We start from the raw sequence: 17,792 nt of genomic DNA on the forward strand, positions 1-17,792 counted from the left end.
GACACCTCCTCCACGGCAATGAGTCCATCTCCTGTTGTCTCTCACATCAAAATCCACCCACATATTAGTTTAGAACTGTTTTGGACTGTTTGGGCTTGTAAACTGTGCTTGTTCTGTGCAGATTTCTCTCCTGATTCAGACGAGACACCTTTTTAATTAAAGGAACCAATATTATAGATTATGGACTCAAAAGCAACAGTTTGAAGTTAAAAATTATGGATTAATGATGGATTTGTTTCTTACAAACACATGTTTTTACCAGCTGTTTGGACTCTCATTCTGACGGCACCCATTCACTGCAGAGGATCCATTGGTGAGAAAGTGATGTATTGCTACATTTCTGTTCTGATGAAGAAACATGAAGAAACAAACATCTTGGATGGCCTGAAGGTGAGCAAATATTCATCCAATTTTAATTTTTTTGGGTGAACTATTCCTTTAAGACACAACAGGCAATGGTGCAATTCCAATGCATTCACTTAGCATAGCACCAAGTGATGATTTTAGACCACTGGACACAAGTGCTTAGATGTTGACCAGATGACCAGACACATCAGATACATTTCAGATTCAGAACCACATTTGAAAGTGACCCAGATCAGATCGCTTGTGTATGTACCCTTGCACAAACATGCAAGGAATTTGATCTGATCTGTGCATATCAGCAGTGTAAATGCAGGCTTACTGTATATTGTAAAATCAATAGTAATCCATACGCTGTTGTTTCAGGAAATCTTGTCAATGTTTGTTTGTTTTTGTTTTAATTGATTAAGCTGCCTGTTTCAATCGCACAACTCCCACAATCTCTAAATCATCCAGTGCAACTGGGGAATGTGATGATACCTGTCCTATAGAGGGCGCTAATGGGACACAGTGTGCTTTGTGTTAATATAATCTACAGATGGATCACCCTTAGAGAAACAAGACTTTGAAAAGCATTCTAGACGTATCTGATTAAAGTACTTAGGACGTGATCGCTACAAATAATCGGCAAATACACACAATTTCCATTTTGCATGAATTATTACTGATCTATTTACATGGCAGTTGTTAATATTCAGGTCACATCAATAATGCCACTTGGCATACATTCAAAACCCATTATGCACCAATCTCGTTTTTGTTTTTCTAAAATGATTTTTCCTATGTTACTGCCCGGGTTTGCACATAAAATCATTTACAGCGTCATATTTACAATTTTCAAAGTTCAAGTGAGAAAAATCTGCAGCAGTTGACAATGAAACAAACAACTACATTCTTGCAAAGAGACAAGTTCGTAAATCAACCCAATAGTTTACATCTGTTCACAAGCAATCAACAAATCAACGATTCAGTCAGCGCTCACAGGCCTGCAAACTGAGCCCACGCACAAACTTTGTATTATGCTTACAGGCCATTAATATGCAGCATGTTTTAGATACTCAGTAATTTGTGCAAATCAGGATCTATTTTTAACACAACAGGCAATGTTATAAAAATGTCACTGTTTAACTGTAAAATATAGAATAAATAAATAGATATAGAATATATTATATTTTTACAATAATATTACATTATATAGCTAATATTGTCTTTTTTATTTTTATATTATTACATTTTTAATTAAATATTACCATTTTTTAATGTCTACACTGCAACCTCTCTGACCTTTGACCTTTTCAAAATTGTGAATTTTTCTATTTATTGTGACTGTAGTACTTTCCAACAATAAAATTAAAATCAACACAGAGTTTCCATCACTGAAACGCGCAACTGCCGTAGACCCCCAAACATAAAGTGACAAAAAATACATGTAACTTTAGAAAACGAGGACAAATTTCATAACATATTGCAAAAGCTGCGCAACCTTATCCAGTGCCTTAAAAGACGAGGTTTCAAACATTCTCTGAATAACGTTGATTCAATTGCTTATGCTGCGATATGAAGCTTTCGTATAAAAGGCAGGGCGAGAATATTGCAGAATTATATTGCATGTGCAGATCAACATGGATCACAAAAAACAGCATGATTATTTTGGTTTGCCTGCTAATTTAAACAAACCATTGCATTCAAGTCTTGACTCTCAGTGCAATCCCGATGCAGTGAAGTATTGCCTTTATCGACACACAAAATGCAAGCATTACACTCCCGTTCGATCAAACAGTTTTATAAATTAAACGAATAATAAGCATATGTGCACAAATACACACGCACACACAGACCATGTATATGGCTTCTAAACTCGGAATCAAGGCAGTTAAATAGAGGACTTTTCATTTGACTTGTTTTTCTCAGTTGACACAGACACAACCAAAACTTGTGTTCAAGCTCAACTTTGGTTTTCGAGTAAATACAATTTGTGTGTTTTCTATTAGAACTTATTTTTTTCCCTTTTTTACCCCTTTATTTACATTAAGATATAAGATCGACCAGCGGTCCATAATACTTGTTTTTTTTTATCGATATTTTACAACAAAGTGAAAGACAAGTAATTAGATTGCTACAAGTAGAGCTCATACAGAAAGAATGGAGACGTTCCAAAACACTTCAGCGAAGCGTCAAATCTCATCATTGTCATCTCTTGCAAGTCCCTGATTTTCTAGTCGCCCGATTGCATTGTATGAACTCTACGGAAAACACCACAGTAACACACGACAGGATTTCTCCCTTTCACTCGAGACGATAAAGACAAATATATTAAGAGGCATCCGAAGCTGTACAGGGGCGGCACTAGCTACACTAGCGAGGCATCTGACCTCATGAATCTATTCGCAGCGGAGACATTAAATCTAGTAGCGGTAAAGGTGAGGTCACATTAGCGATATTTCAACGAAATTCGTCAACAGCGTAGTGATGTATAAAGCACAGAACTCTCAAAACATGCAGCTTCATTGGTCAACGTGGTGAATTCAAAAGACCAACTGTGTGCGACACTTCCGATCGTACGGATTCATATTGGAACGACTTAACTTCGCCCGCAAAATTTCGGTAAATGTGACCACACCTTAAGTCTGTCTGAACGCCCTCCCTGTGGTTCCTATGAAAAGCCACCCTACGAGCGCAGGACTCGAGCAAAAAGAACGAACTGTGACTCACAAAAAGTATCGCAAAGAGTCTCAGAGTTCTCGTCAGAGGTTGGATGAAAGCCGGGATCTGGCTGTGAAGTCCGTCTCAGGAAGGCTGACTATGGAATCTTTCTTGCGTATAACCGAGTCCGGTCCCGCTACTGCGGGCGGAGTGCCTGTAGGGGGCAGCGTAGACGGGTAACTCCCAACCGCGGCTGTGGACGCCTGGTGAGGCAGCGCCATTCTCTGAGGAACTGCGCTTCGGACTCCAGAAGGCCCTGGGATGGCTGGATGGGGTGCTTGAGGTGGGCCGATCGACGTCGAGGAGACGTGGGTCGACGGTGGTGGGCTGGGAGCAACGGGTGGAGCGCCATCTTGTGGCAGGGAGAGTTGGGAAGCCGACAGGGCTCTGGCGTCTTGGGTCAGGCTCCCTATTTGTTGCAGTGGTTGGGTTCCTTTGGGCCGTGTGGGACTGGGGACGTGCTGTTGGATGAGTGACAGCTGAGATCCGGAGCGCGTGCCCATCGGGCCGCTCCCATATTGGAAAGTTCGTCCTCCCGCCGCTGCTAACGGGCTTTGAACCGGCGGACTGGCCATAGCGACGCCGGCGAGCACGCCAAGCCCCAGCTGAGACTGCTGAGGAGAAACCGTCACCGGGCTAGCAAGGCTTTGCACTACCTGGAACCGTCGGACCATACGGGGTGACTGCATGGTGCTGGGACCCACCATCGGACCGAACTGGGGACAGAAGCTCATGGCCACCGCTTGCTGTAGAGTAGCGATGGCAGAGCTGCTGCCCTGCGACTGGCCAGGAGGAGCAAAGAACCCGCCGGGGATGGAGGGCGTCATGGACATGGCGCGCGGGCGCTGCAGGTCGATCAGCTTCACCATCTCGCGGTCGTACTTCACGATCTCTTGGATCATCTCATTCTCGTGGTTGTTTAAGGTGCCGGAGTTTAAGTCGTGCTGCACTTTGTTCATTAGGATGGAATTCTTTTTTCCTGCAATGAGAGATAAATTGTCATTTTCCATGGGTACAGTACACTTTTGCAAACCATTAACATAGCATGAAAAGTACAGAATTTTCCCAAATTTGAAAAACTCTTAAAAAATCTATAAAAATGTGGACCCTTTTTACAACATGGCAGGAAGACAGTAAATAATCACATTTTCCCCCCAATTTATTCTTAAACGGTAGTGATGACCACATTCGTCAACCTTACTGTAATTCTATAAAAATGCTAACAACACATTTATTGTAAGAAATATTATCAAATAAATACATTAATATTTTAGTTTATTTTTTTATAATTGTGTTTTAATTTATAATAAAATAATTGATGAAATAATTTATTATAATGAACAAAATCAGAGTTTCATGCCTATTATGTAAATTTCACATAATTATGTAGCATGTGGAATTTTCATTATTATTATTATTATTAATAATAATTATTATTATTATTACTATTATTATTTTGTTCAAGTAAAAAATATGTTCAGAAAACATACTGAATCACAACTTAAAAACAAAATCTATTCAAATGGATACAACTTATAGACAATAAAAAGTAACCGAAAACTATAGCACCTTTTAGTGCTCTTTAGTCCAACTTTAAATTGATGATTTATACAATTTTGCAACTCATTTAACAATAGGTATGGATCAGGATGGTTCACCAGTCTTCCAACAACCAGCTGGTCTATTAATGACTTTTTAACAGAAGTTCTTTAAACATGCATTTCGAGGCATAACATGTCAGTGTGTGTATTTGGCATGTTAAAACCCTTCATGAGAAGTTGTTTTTAAGTATATCCCTGTAAAAGCATTCATTCGGCACAGCCATTAAACAACCGCCTTCGTGTAAACTCACTGCTTTCAACAACACATTTACTGCAGTGAATTTAAGACACAGTCGGATTTCAAATCGCCTGCTGTGAGCAATTTTCCTGTTGTTATGCAGAATCCACAGGATCTTTATTAAAAACAATGATAGATTTGAGCAATAAAAGACTTAACCTTTTACTTATTTATCCTATTTATTTCTTACCCTGTTAAAGGACTGTACTAAGTGGTCCTACTGTAACAAGTGAGATTGATTCCACATTCCTGCTTTTAAACCCACCAGAACATTCACATTAGAAGTTAATAGGACAAGTGCATTACTGTTAACAGGTTTTCTGTTGTTTTTTAAGCTCAACAAGTCAATATCATGTCGACACAGAAGGCATCAATAAAGCTTAAGCTGTATTTAACCCTGAATAATCCTTTAAGGCATTAAAATGTTCACATTTTTGTTCTTTGAGAAGGTTTCGCTTACCCAAGCGGTCCAGTCGGTCAATGGCTACAGTCTCAAAAGCCCTCCTCATCATGGGATACTCCTCCAAAACCTCATTAAAATTGTCCACGGAGAGCGAATACAGGCGACAGTAGGTCTCCGCTCGCACACTCGCCGTACGACGGCCCCGCGTCAGCAGACAGATCTCTGACAGAGAGGAAAAAAACAAGATTCAAGAGCACCGGAATGAGTAAAAAACATCTCGATAGTGCCGTTCTCTTGGGGAAAGGAACTTTGTGACCTTTTCTAGATGCCAAGTGTTTTTAAATTGCTCGAAAACTGAAACCCTGAAGAGTCCTCCATTGAACAGGGTGTGAATTTAAATATCTGCCTGCGGAAAGTAATTAAACTTTATCAGACTTCATTCAAAAGTATGTGATTTGAATGCTTATTACAAAGAGGTGAATATATTCCTGCTTTATTGAGCTCTCATGTCTTAAAAATGAAGGGTGTAATTATTTCAGTGCTAAAATACTTTGCCGTATCCTATTTTAAATTGATATTCTGCTATAATTCACTCCCCTTCTTGTCACTTTCTTTCTTCTGTGGAACACGAAAAGATATTTTGAAGAACATTGTATGAACAAAACCCCCCCACCAAATTTTCATTTTTGTTCCACAGAAAAAAAAAGTCATACAGGTTTGAAACTTGAAGTCTCTTTTGCACAGCAAGGCTATGGAAGCCCATTTCTTCCAATGAAAAAAAAATGGTATTGCAACTTTTTATCTCACAATTCTGACTTTTTTCTCAGAATTGCAAGACATAAACTCACAATTGCAATAAAGTCAAAAACGTGGGATATAAACTCACAATTCTGACTTGTTTCTTGCAATTATGTTTTCCTCTCAATTCTGACTTTTTTCTCAGAATTATAGGATTATAAAGTCAGAATTGCATAATATAAGGTCACAGTTGCAAGAGAAAAAGTCAGAATTGCGAGATATAAACATGCAATTGTGAGAAAAAGTCAGAATTGTCAGATAAATGTCTTCCATATCAAGTCTGCCATTATTTGAAGGGGGGGGAAAACCCAATAAAAAAGTGAAATATTATTACAATTTAAAATAACAAAAATTTTCTATTAGAATATATTTTACATTTATTAAAAAAAATAAAAAATAAAAAATCAGCATTAGAATGGTTTCTGAAGGATAATGTGACACTGAAGACTGGAGTAATGATGCTGAAAAATCAGCTTTGAATCACAGAAATAAATTAGATTTTAAAATATATTACAATAGAAAGCAGTTATTTTGAATTGTAATAATATTTCACAATATTACAGTATTTTTATCAAATAAATACAGTCTTGGTGAGCAGAGATTTCTTTCAAAAACATTAAAAAAATCTTAATTATTCCAAAATTTTGATTGGTAATACTGGCTGCATATGTTATACATTATATATATATATATATATATATATATATATATATATATATATATATGTCTTTTATATATATATATGGCCTTGTTTTATGGTGAATGTGCAAGGTTACTTTGTGTCTATATTTAGAAGATCACACACAGGTTCCTTGGGATTAAATTCACCCCATATGATATTGAAACACAACTATGAAACATCTAGCTCCTCAGGATGGGAGAGAAATAACCCATAATAGCCTCCGAAGATAATAAACGTCATTCATCGTACATGTTGTGCGTCATTCTGCGTATTACGTCCTGACCCATCCATCAGGGTCCTCTGTGTGTTCGGTCCATTTCCCTGTCTGCACTCTAGATCAATCCAGAAAATCCAATTCACAACCTTGGAAGCCTTGGTTCGTTTTAGAGAACTTCGTCATCCAGAGGCGTTCATCCGAAGCCGGGGTCATTCATCAAACCAAAGGCAGTAAATTAAATTCACAATCACAGGTACGAAAGTAAAGGTGAACAAACACACACACACACACACACACACCGGTGCAACACAAACTCTTGTGTGGACAAACACATGAGCACAAAACCTCACTTGCATCTAATTTGTTCTTTCTTCTGATTATACACCTTTAAAATCCATTAACGCATGCACAAATGCTACTGCAACGAAGAAAAGTCTCTCAAAAAATGGAGAGCAAATCAGGACTATTATAATCAACTAAAACTAAAACCATAAAAAAAACATTCGTTACTTAAAATAAACCGTAACTGTAATACAATAAAAATTCAATGGAATTTATTCTATTTAAGCTACACTCTAAAAAATGCTGGGTTAAATATAACCCAGCGCTGGGTTAAAAAGGGACAAACCCAGCTATTGGGTTGTTTTGACCCAGCGGTTGGGATGTTTTGACCCAGCGGTTGGGTTGTTTTGACCCAGTGGTTGGGTTGTTTTGACCCAGTTGTTGGGTTCAAAACAACCCAACCGCTGGGTTTGTCCCTTTTTAACCCAGCGCTGGGTTATATTTAACCCAGCATTTTTTTAGAGTGTAGTTACAATTTTTCTCATTTTGTTTTAGTTTAACTGTAGTTTTAGTAAAATAATTAAAACTAAATACACTAAAATCAATAAATTCAACCAATTAATAAAAAAAATGGCAAAACCACACAAACAAAATTACTAAAACTTTAACTAAAATTAAAGTGAAAACAGAAAATATAAAAATAAAAATCTAATGCAAAATATTAGTAGATTTTTACAGATTTAATTATTATTATTATTATTATTATATATATATAATTATATATAATTCATTAATACATCTACTTAATATTATAGTATATAGTCTTTGTTGTACTGGGTTTATGGTAATATAAAAAATAAAATAGAGAATTGACATTTTAAAAATTATTTTGCAATATAGTCATGAGAATTTGGAGGGAAATGTGCTTACTTGTCCTGAAAATAATGTCAAAATACAAAAAAAATATTTTTTTAGTGCATTTTATATTTTATAGACCTATAATTGACATAAAGCATAAGGGTTAATTACATTAAATCTGTCAAAAAATATTATGAAAATAAACATTTTTAAATTAATAAATTGACTTTAATTTTATCTAATTTATGTTAGTATAAAAAATTAACATTTAAAAATTGCAATTTCAAAATTGCATTATCCATTAAATTGAAAATAATGTCAAAATTTTATTAAAAATATAATTGCCCTTTTATTTGATTGAGGTGACATTTTACATCCATTTGAGATCCCTTACAGCAGCATGATAACAATCTTGCCAAATTAATTTTAAAATAAACACCAGAGACAAATTTGAAGCGCGGCTGAGAACTTCATGAAGTCTTTGCTATGAAAACAACAGTACAGTTTTCCCGTGGTAATACTGAGACTGATCCTTCTACACACAGCAACAGGCGGCTTCTCTCTTTTCCTCCTTGATCTCAGGCTACACAAGACATCAGTTCGTCTTTGACCTTTCCAAGGTCACGCGCCGAGAGCCTCTTCCAGAGCCTCCTGCCCTCTGCAGCTGAGATCGGCTGACTCAAGCGGCTTTAAGGCTGCAGAGGGATCGTGTTCCTCTCCTCAGCATCACACTCTCTCTCTCTGGATCTCTCCGTCAGCTCACAACCATCACAGTTCCCTTTCCAGAAGACTATTTCGACTTAAGATGCAAATACTGTTTCCTAACAGAGTAACGTGACACGTTTCAGCAAAACGTAATCTGTCCGGATCAGATGCAGAAGTAAAAGTAAAAAAATGTTGACTGCAAACACGAATGTGCTTTTAAAGTTCAATTCATTTACCGTCGATATAATTAAGATACGTATAAAGTACTAAAATAGAAGAGGTCACACCATATCTGGCTTAAATGATTTCAAATGTTATGGGGTTCAATAAGGATTTGAGCAGTTTAATTAAGTAAAGTGATGGTTTAATTCCCATCTCGTTTATGAGGTTAATTTGAGTGGCATCGTACCTCCGAAGTAGGAGCCGTCGGAAAGTTTCAAGCCAACCGTTCCTTTGGTAATCACGTTCACCACGCCGTGCTGGATGAAGTACATCTTCTTGCCGATGGTTCCCTCACGGACGATGTAGTCGCCTGGTTGGAAGACCTCGAAACGGAGCTTCGTTAGCATGGCTGTCACAAAGTTGGGCTCGGCGTTGGCGAACAGGGGCATGGAGGCCACCAGCTTACGACAGTTGAAGTTCACGATTTCCTGAAACGGATGGAAAGAAGTCCAGAGGGTGAGAGAAATATGCATTTCTCACATACACAACATTTGCATAAACATAAGGGCGAATCACATGAAAACTGTCAAGTACTGTTTGGTAAATAAATAAATAAATAATGAATAAATAAATGTATTATTTTATTTAATATAATTTTGTGTAGGAGATCATGATCTGCACTCACGAAAACAGTCTTCTTTTATTTTATTCGTTTTATTTTACATTCATCGTTGATGGGAAAAGACGCAAACGTTTCTGCTCAAAGCCTTCTTCAGTGTTATTTTCATTTTATTTTAAAATATGTGTGTATTTATTTATTTAATATTATTTTTAAATACGTTAATAATAAAAATAATAATAATAATAATTTGCAAATAAAAATGAATTTACTTGAAAATGTAATAATAATAAGTGAATAAATATTTAATAACAATAATCATCATCATCATCATCATCATTTTCATAGAGAAAATGAAACTTATTATCATAGTATATTATAGCCTGGCATTTATTGCACTGCATTTAATTTATATATAATTATTATTATATAATATATTATTATATAATATAATAATTTTAATTTATATAAACAATCAAATTTACCTGAAATATAATAATAATAATAATAATAATATGAAAAATATTTTGCATATAGAAAATGAAACTTATTATTATAGTATATTATAGCCTAATATTTGATGTAATTATTTAATAATACTAATAATAAACAAAAAAAATTCAAATACTTATTATAGTACATAATAATGTATAGTATACAGTACATACTATGATATTTTAATAAACATGTTTATTCTAACATTTTTATTTCAATTTAATTCATGCTTATTAAAGACAAAAAATTACAGGAAAATTGAATAATATTAATATATAAATATCTCAATGATAATAATAATAATTTGCATGGGAAAAAATAAACTTATTATGTAACCTACTCATTTTTGTACTGAATTTCATTTATGCTTATATAAAAAAAACATAATTTATCTGAAAGACTTATAATAATAATCATCAGCATCAATTTGAACTGAAAAACAAACAAAAAAATACAAATATATAGTATATTTGTTGCAATGCATATACAGTATAATTGTTGTAACATAATATATTTGCCCTGGACATTTCTTGGTGCAATTCAGCTACAAAGGATCACATTAGAGCATAAACATCTATTCATAAGTAGCTGAATGTTTGTTATAGGAGCTTTACGTTACATTAAATGCAGAGAAAGCTGGACGGCATTCACAGAAGGGATTTAGCTGTTTACAGTGACACAAATGAGTTTGGAAGCTGTTCCCGCTTCAGCATGCTTTCATTGTTTTGGATAGCTCTGTGAAAACTGCAGGGCCTTCTGAAAGATTTTTTCCACAGATGTTTATAGACGTAGACAGACCTTTGCAAACACACACACACTCATGCTCACACTCATGCTTACACTCACGATCACACACATGCACACACACACACACACTCTCACACACACACACACACACACACACACACACTCATGCTCACACTCACAATCACACACATGCACACACACACACACACACACTCTCACACATACACTCACACACACACACTCATGCTCACACTCACAATCACACACATGCACACACACACACACACACACACTCACCTCTCTGAGCGGCTCGTTCAGCTCCTCTAGGATGCTTTCTTCATCAAACATCTTGCCCTGGTAACGGTGCTCATAGTAATCGTGGATTTTCTGTCGGAAATCTGCTGGAAGTTTGTGGAAGGACATGTACTGCTCCACTTGCTTGTACTGCAGAGACAAAAAGACAGAAATGTGAAGAAAATTAGGATGTTTTTTCATCTAGAGCACTTTCAGTAGTAATGCACTAATGCATAGTATCATGTCAGTTCTTTAAACCAGTGTTATTATCATTAACTAAAACTGAATTTAATTGAAATAAGGTTTAAATAAATAAATTAATTATATTTCATTTTATTTATTTATTTATTTATTGTGCCAAGGCAACATTTCTAATATTTAGTTTAAGTTAAATCACTACAGTTTCCAACTCAAAAAATATATATAATAATAATAATAATAAAAATAATAATAATTTAAAAATAAATAAATAAATACAATTAAAACTGAAAGTATGAATAATAAATGCGAATTCAAATATTAATAAAATCTGTAATAGTATATAAATAACTGTAAAATAACACCGCTTTAAACTTAAGTAAGACTGCCAATAGTGACACAGCCATTTCAAAGCAAGGCACGAGTTCCACAAGACTTCAACACAAGCAAATTGACTAAACATCCAAAAAAAACTGGCATCCTCTGGAATACAAAACATTTACCGACACGAGCCATGCCAAGGTTATTCAACACACACTGTAACAGCTGATCAATATCCAAGAAAAATTAGGCTAGGGGAGAACAAAGACAAAGAAAATCACAGGACAAATAACAGTTCAGCACTCTTGATGATTAACTGTTCTTCAGTCATTTGTATTCTACTGCATGTTTTGCCAAGTCCAGATCATTGTAGTCCAAAACATAGAGTACTCAAAAAATGAAATACACCTACATTTACACTGATGAAGCATATATAATATACCAAACATAACAATATATATGCAATAAAATGAAAATATACAAATAAAAATAATACAAAATATTTTTTAAAACTCAAGGATATCAATGATACTAAAATAACACTGTTACAAAGAACAAACTGTGTCAGGGAAGAGCTTGGGATAAAACATGAGAGATAAAATAGGTAAATATCATTTGATCAAGCTGTAATTATATAATATTATTCCATATTATTTAACCGCATTCATTTAGAATTCATAAAATGCTACACTGTAAAAAAAAATCTATAGTTTTTACAAAATAATTTTGGCAGCTGTGGTTGCCAGAATAATTTTGTAAAAAATACAGAAAAAGTGTAAACACATTTACGGCCAAAAACTGTAAATTTTACAGTATAAAACTGTAATTTACAAACAAGAAAATTTGAATGTAAACCAGTAAATTCAACAATGCACACTGCTATTAAAATCTGTTTTGTACGTTGAACATACTGACAACCACCGTAATAATGCAGGTGGTAAAAGAGAAAGCCACATGAAGAATCAAAGCTCATCACAAGTAGCTTCGCCACAAGCAGAAGTATATACTAATATATAGAAGGTGCAAGAGTCATTCATGCAGACACTAAACACCATCATGGTAACACACATTATACTTAAATAATGCATTCAACTTTCATTAAACAACAGAAGATGTAACATAAAGCTAGCGTTTTTACAACATTTTTACAGTGTATGAAATAGCAAAACAGAGGGTGAGTTATTCATAACATGTCATTTCCACCTCATAAGGCATGTTAAGTTTAGATTGGAAATCTTCATTAAAGCACAGGGGGGGGGGGGGAAATCTCCCATGAAAAGACCTAGTAAGAGGGTGAAAAATAGTTTTCAACAAGTTTACTTTCTAAAAGGGCCAAACAGGTTGTTGGAATACATCCATGTCAGCGTAAAAACTTTTGTGTTTTCTCTCATTGCTTTAATCCAGGCCCATGTTCTTCAAGCAATGTATGACCCCCAAATCCCAGCCTCAGATCATTAGTTAACATTAACGAGCCAAGCATCCCTCAAACTGCGTTATTCACAGAGACAGAAAGAGAACAGCAATGATGGAATGATTTAGGCAAAACAAAGAAAGCAGGTCAGAGCGGAGGCATTAGCATTGCAGTCGTGTGTGTTCCCTGTTGCATCTGCTGACGCAGGCGTTTGTGGAGCACCTGTAAAGGTCCCTGAACCACTTGTGAGAATAATTGCCTGTGTGTTGAGCTTTATAAAGGTCCCACTACTGCTCTCATTCCACAACTTCATACGAACATGAAAGTGGGCTGCATCTGTCAGCACCAGCGCCGGGTCAACAGTGTTCAAAGATTGCTTTTAAAAGGAGGTCACATGAAAAACATAACATTTTATTTGATCCTTTGAAATAACAAAGTTCAATAGAATAGATTTTAGATTTTTAGAACTTCCAGAGCTTGAAAAATAACAATAACAATAATAATTTTCCTTGATATTTTGAAATGACAAAGTTCAGTGTACGAGATAAAAGTCCAGAAATTCCAAAATAATAAATAAACAACAAACAAACCATTTTTTTTCTTGATCTTTTGAAATAACAGAGTTCAACGTACGAGATAAAAGTCCAGAAATTCCAAAATAATAAATAAACAACAAACAAACCATTTTTTTTCTTGATCTTTTGAAATAACAGAGTTCAACGTACGAGATAAAAGTCCAGAAATTCCAAAATAATAAATAAACAACAAACAAACAATTTTTTTCTTGATCTTTTGAAATAACAGAGCTCAATGTACGAGATAAAAGTCCAGAAATTCCAAAATAATAAATAAACAATAAGCAAACAATTTTTATTGATCTTTTGAAATAACAGAGTTCAATGTATGAGATAAAAGTCCAGAAATTCCAAAATAATAAATAAACAATAAACAAACAATTTTTTTCTTGATCTTTGGAAATAACAGAAAGATTTTAAAAAATCAATCAACAAATAAACAACATTTAAAAAATCCTTGATATTTTAAAATAATAGAATTGAATGTACTAGACTGTAGAATTCTGTAGAATCTCCGTAGATTCAAAAAAGTTTGTAAAAAAAATCTAATTTCACTTGGTCTTTTGAATTAACAGAATTAAATGCATTAGATTTTAGAATACTTTAAAACTTTCAGAGATTCAAAAATACAGAGATTAAAAAACAGAAAATAAATAAATTTAATTCTATTTGATCTTTTGAAATAATACTGTTCAATATACTAGATTTTAAAATTTTAGAACTTCCAGGGATTCACAAAATGTCCTTGCTCAATGTACTAGATTTTTAGGACTTACAGAACAAAGCATCAATGACAACAGGGGCTATTAAAACGACCTCATAAAGGTTCAGTAGCAAAAACAGGGGTTCCAGACCCATATTCATTGTCATTATGAGGGACTGTATTGTAGCATATACTGTACGTGTTGGAAAACATTCCTCTGTGCACCAGCTGGACTATACTGAACAGCCTCTAGTGGATCTATACCCTGAAACAGCTTCTCCCAGCGTTTCACTGATCCAGATGCTTCACAGTGAAGATGTCGCTCACTTACTCAGTTGAAGAAGCAGCAGTGTTGATCTAAGTGGTTCACTGATAGACCGATAAATAAAATTGTGTTTAATGGGCAAGTCAGAAGAAAGCAATGTGATAGAGATGGACTGATAGACCTGCGTGACGTCAGACTGCATCCTCTCTCGCCTCATTTACAGCCAGATTAAATGAAAACTGAGTCGCCGTTGATGGAGCCGTTTACCGATCGGTGTGAAAGGTTACGCACAAGGACGGGTCAGGACATTCCACTGTTCTCACTGGTTTAGCATGTAACATCACAGGAATATTGGGGGATTCTTATAGTATTACGTATGACATAGATCTGATCACAAATAAACAAGAAATAGTATATTTCTGACCTGTTCTGAAGAGCTTGATCACGTAAAATTTGCTGCCAGAATGTTGTGGATGGTTGCTAGGGTGTTGCTAGGTGGTTAAGGTCAAAAGAGCACACTTTTTCCATTTTTGTTTTTTTAAGTCTCTTCTGCTCACCAAGGCTGCATTTATTTGATCAAAAATACAGTAAAACTGTAAAATTATTAAATATTATTACAATTTAAAATAACCGTTTTCTCTGATTATTATATCAGTGTTGAAAACAGTTTTCCTGCTTTATATTATTCAATCAAATATTATATTAAATATTAGAATAGAATACTATATTAAATCATATTATATTTTGTGGAAACTACTTTTTTCAGGATTCTTTGATAAACAGAAATTATTAATGTCTTTCAGAAAAATCTTGCTGACTCTGAACTGTACTGTGGGAACAAAATTAATTCAGACAAAACCTCAATTTTTCAACACCTGTAGACGTCCTCCAAAGAACAGCTGATTCATAAATATTGTAAGCAAAGCACAGAGTTTTCTTTTAGGGCTAGACTTTTTTTCCCCGGGTTTTGATTTCCAGGAAATGCATAATAAACTGATAAAATGCAAACCTTTATTGTAATGTAACTCACTTAAGATAAAAGTGTCTTCCAAATGTATAAATATAATCTAAAAATAGCCACCTAATTAGCTTTTAATATAAATGTAAAACAATAAAAGTCTATGATACTGCCTCATTTAGATAGCAAAGTAAATGTGTTTGTGTGTGAATTGAAATTGCTAGAAAATATGAATATGGCTAGTCTGAAATCTCAGAGCAGAAATCCACATTCCATTAGTTCCATATAACATCATAACATCAAGTGTGAATATCATCGTTTTCATGGCTTTAACTGCTGGTATAATTCTAATAGCGTGTGCTCACTCTTTAACCGTCCAGATCTCTCTTCATTTATACGTCTCTCTTAGTAATAATACATTGTAAAAAATAATTTTTCAAAGTTGTAAATAAAACAAAGGTTACAGAAAAACTCTACTGATTTGCAAAATATTACCTAATTTAATGATGCTGCATTCAGTGTTTTGGATTATTAAAAAGAAATTGCAAAAAATTGCAAAAGTGTGTGTGTGTGTGTGTGTATTTATAAACAGGCTTTCTGTTAGACATGCTCTAAATCTGCAGCACTGCACTGAGTGTTTCTGACTGCTGACTGCTCCAGTGACAGGACGGGGACCATCCTCTCACCGCCAGAAATAGCACACAGATCACACGCACCGCTCTGGTTACTCAAGAGAACACGGGAAGCATCTAGAACACGAGAAGCTCCAGTCCAATACAAAAAGACTATAGGATTGCCATAAAAATATAGCACAGAAAAGTCATCGTAACATCACATTTTTTGGACAATAGTGTGATGGTAATACTCTGGTATTCTTGTCATGCCTTTTCAAATACCATGGTATAGGAATACGGTAATCAAAAGTGTTGTTTTAAGTTAATAGCGGTATTTGGTAAGGCAAGTATCACTGTTGCTACTGCTCAAACTTAATGTTTGGATATATTAAAAATAGGGCCTATCCACTGTGTTAATATGACAGAGTTTTCTGTTTTGATTTTTAATAGGTGTTTTACCCATATTTTGAAATCAATCATGCATTGTGTTGTGTTTTAGGGTTAAAGGCAGGGTAGGTGATTTGGTTCAAAAACATTTTCTGTTATATTGGTTGAAAGCCTCTTCACATCCCGATAGCAATCACTAAGTTAAGTGCTCTAAATTTATTTATATGTATTTATATAATCTGTGGAAGGTGTAGGACCATAAAATGTTTGGTTGCATTCAACCCTCCATTAACGCCATCTCTGATCATGTCGCAGGTTAGTCTCTGCTCTGACGGAGCACGTTCATGTGTTTTGGGGGAGGCGTGTCTTTCGCCTACCCTACGTTTAAAGGAAATATTCAGATTGATGGATGATGTCCAGGTAGAAAATTACCAGTACCATTTTTGATTTTCTGTTAAATATTTTTTTCAGTTTATAGACACTACCGTTAGAAAGTTGAGTTTTTTAATAAAATAAATTAATACTTTTATTAATCAAGGACTCATTCAAATGATCAAACATGTTAAAAAGGGTTATTATTTCAGATAAATGTTGTTCTTTTGAACTTTCTGTACATGAAAGAATTCTGAAAAATGAAACATTTCACGGTTCCCACAAAAATATGAAGCAGCACAACTGTTTTCAACATTGATAATAATCAGAAATGTTTCTTGAGCAGTAAATCTGCATATTAGAATGATTTCTGAAGGATCATGTGACACTGAAGACTGGAGTAATGATGCTGAAAATTCAGCTTTGATCACAGAAATAAATTACATTTTACAACATATTCAAATAGAAAACAGTTATTTTTAATTGTAAAAATATTTCACAATATTGTTGTTTTTACTGCATTTTTTTAACAAATAAATTCAATAAATTCTTTCAAAAAATGTAGTGGTTACATTCACCCACATACTCTCATTCTCAAACTCAGTGTTTTAGAACAGCCTAAATGGACTAAATAACAGTATTATGATCCCAGGGCACCGTATATTGATTCCTGCCTAAAGATTTTCCAGCCTTGGTAAAAGTGTCTCTGTGTGTGTGTGTGTGTGTGTGTGTGTGTGTGTGTGTGTGTGTGTGTGTGTGTGTGTGTGTGTGTGTGTTGTGAAGTGTCGGGGTGCTCTTTTGATAAAAATAAAGGAAAAGAA

At 34.7% G+C, this 17,792-nt stretch overlaps 1 protein-coding gene across 1 annotated transcript in view; it reads right to left on the bottom strand.

Moving 5' to 3' along the window:
- Positions 1 to 1,658: 1,658 nt before the first annotated feature.
- LOC107569625 (potassium/sodium hyperpolarization-activated cyclic nucleotide-gated channel 2-like) overlaps positions 1,659 to 17,792 on the bottom strand; it is a 56,722-nt gene continuing 40,588 nt past the window's right edge. Inside the window, exons 5-8 of the mRNA XM_016255742.1 lie at positions 11,171 to 11,317; positions 9,260 to 9,500; positions 5,366 to 5,530; positions 1,659 to 4,045 (exon numbers count right to left, since the gene is read on the bottom strand). Of these exons, the coding sequence (XP_016111228.1) occupies positions 3,108 to 4,045; positions 5,366 to 5,530; positions 9,260 to 9,500; positions 11,171 to 11,317 (1,491 nt within the window). The 3' untranslated portion in view covers positions 1,659 to 3,107. The remainder of the gene's footprint in view (positions 4,046 to 5,365; positions 5,531 to 9,259; positions 9,501 to 11,170; positions 11,318 to 17,792) is intronic.

This window comes from Sinocyclocheilus grahami, unplaced genomic scaffold (assembly GCF_001515645.1).
Source record: "Sinocyclocheilus grahami isolate Dianchi unplaced genomic scaffold, SAMN03320097.WGS_v1.1 scaffold1366.1, whole genome shotgun sequence".
Classification (NCBI taxonomy): Eukaryota; Metazoa; Chordata; class Actinopteri; order Cypriniformes; family Cyprinidae; genus Sinocyclocheilus; species Sinocyclocheilus grahami.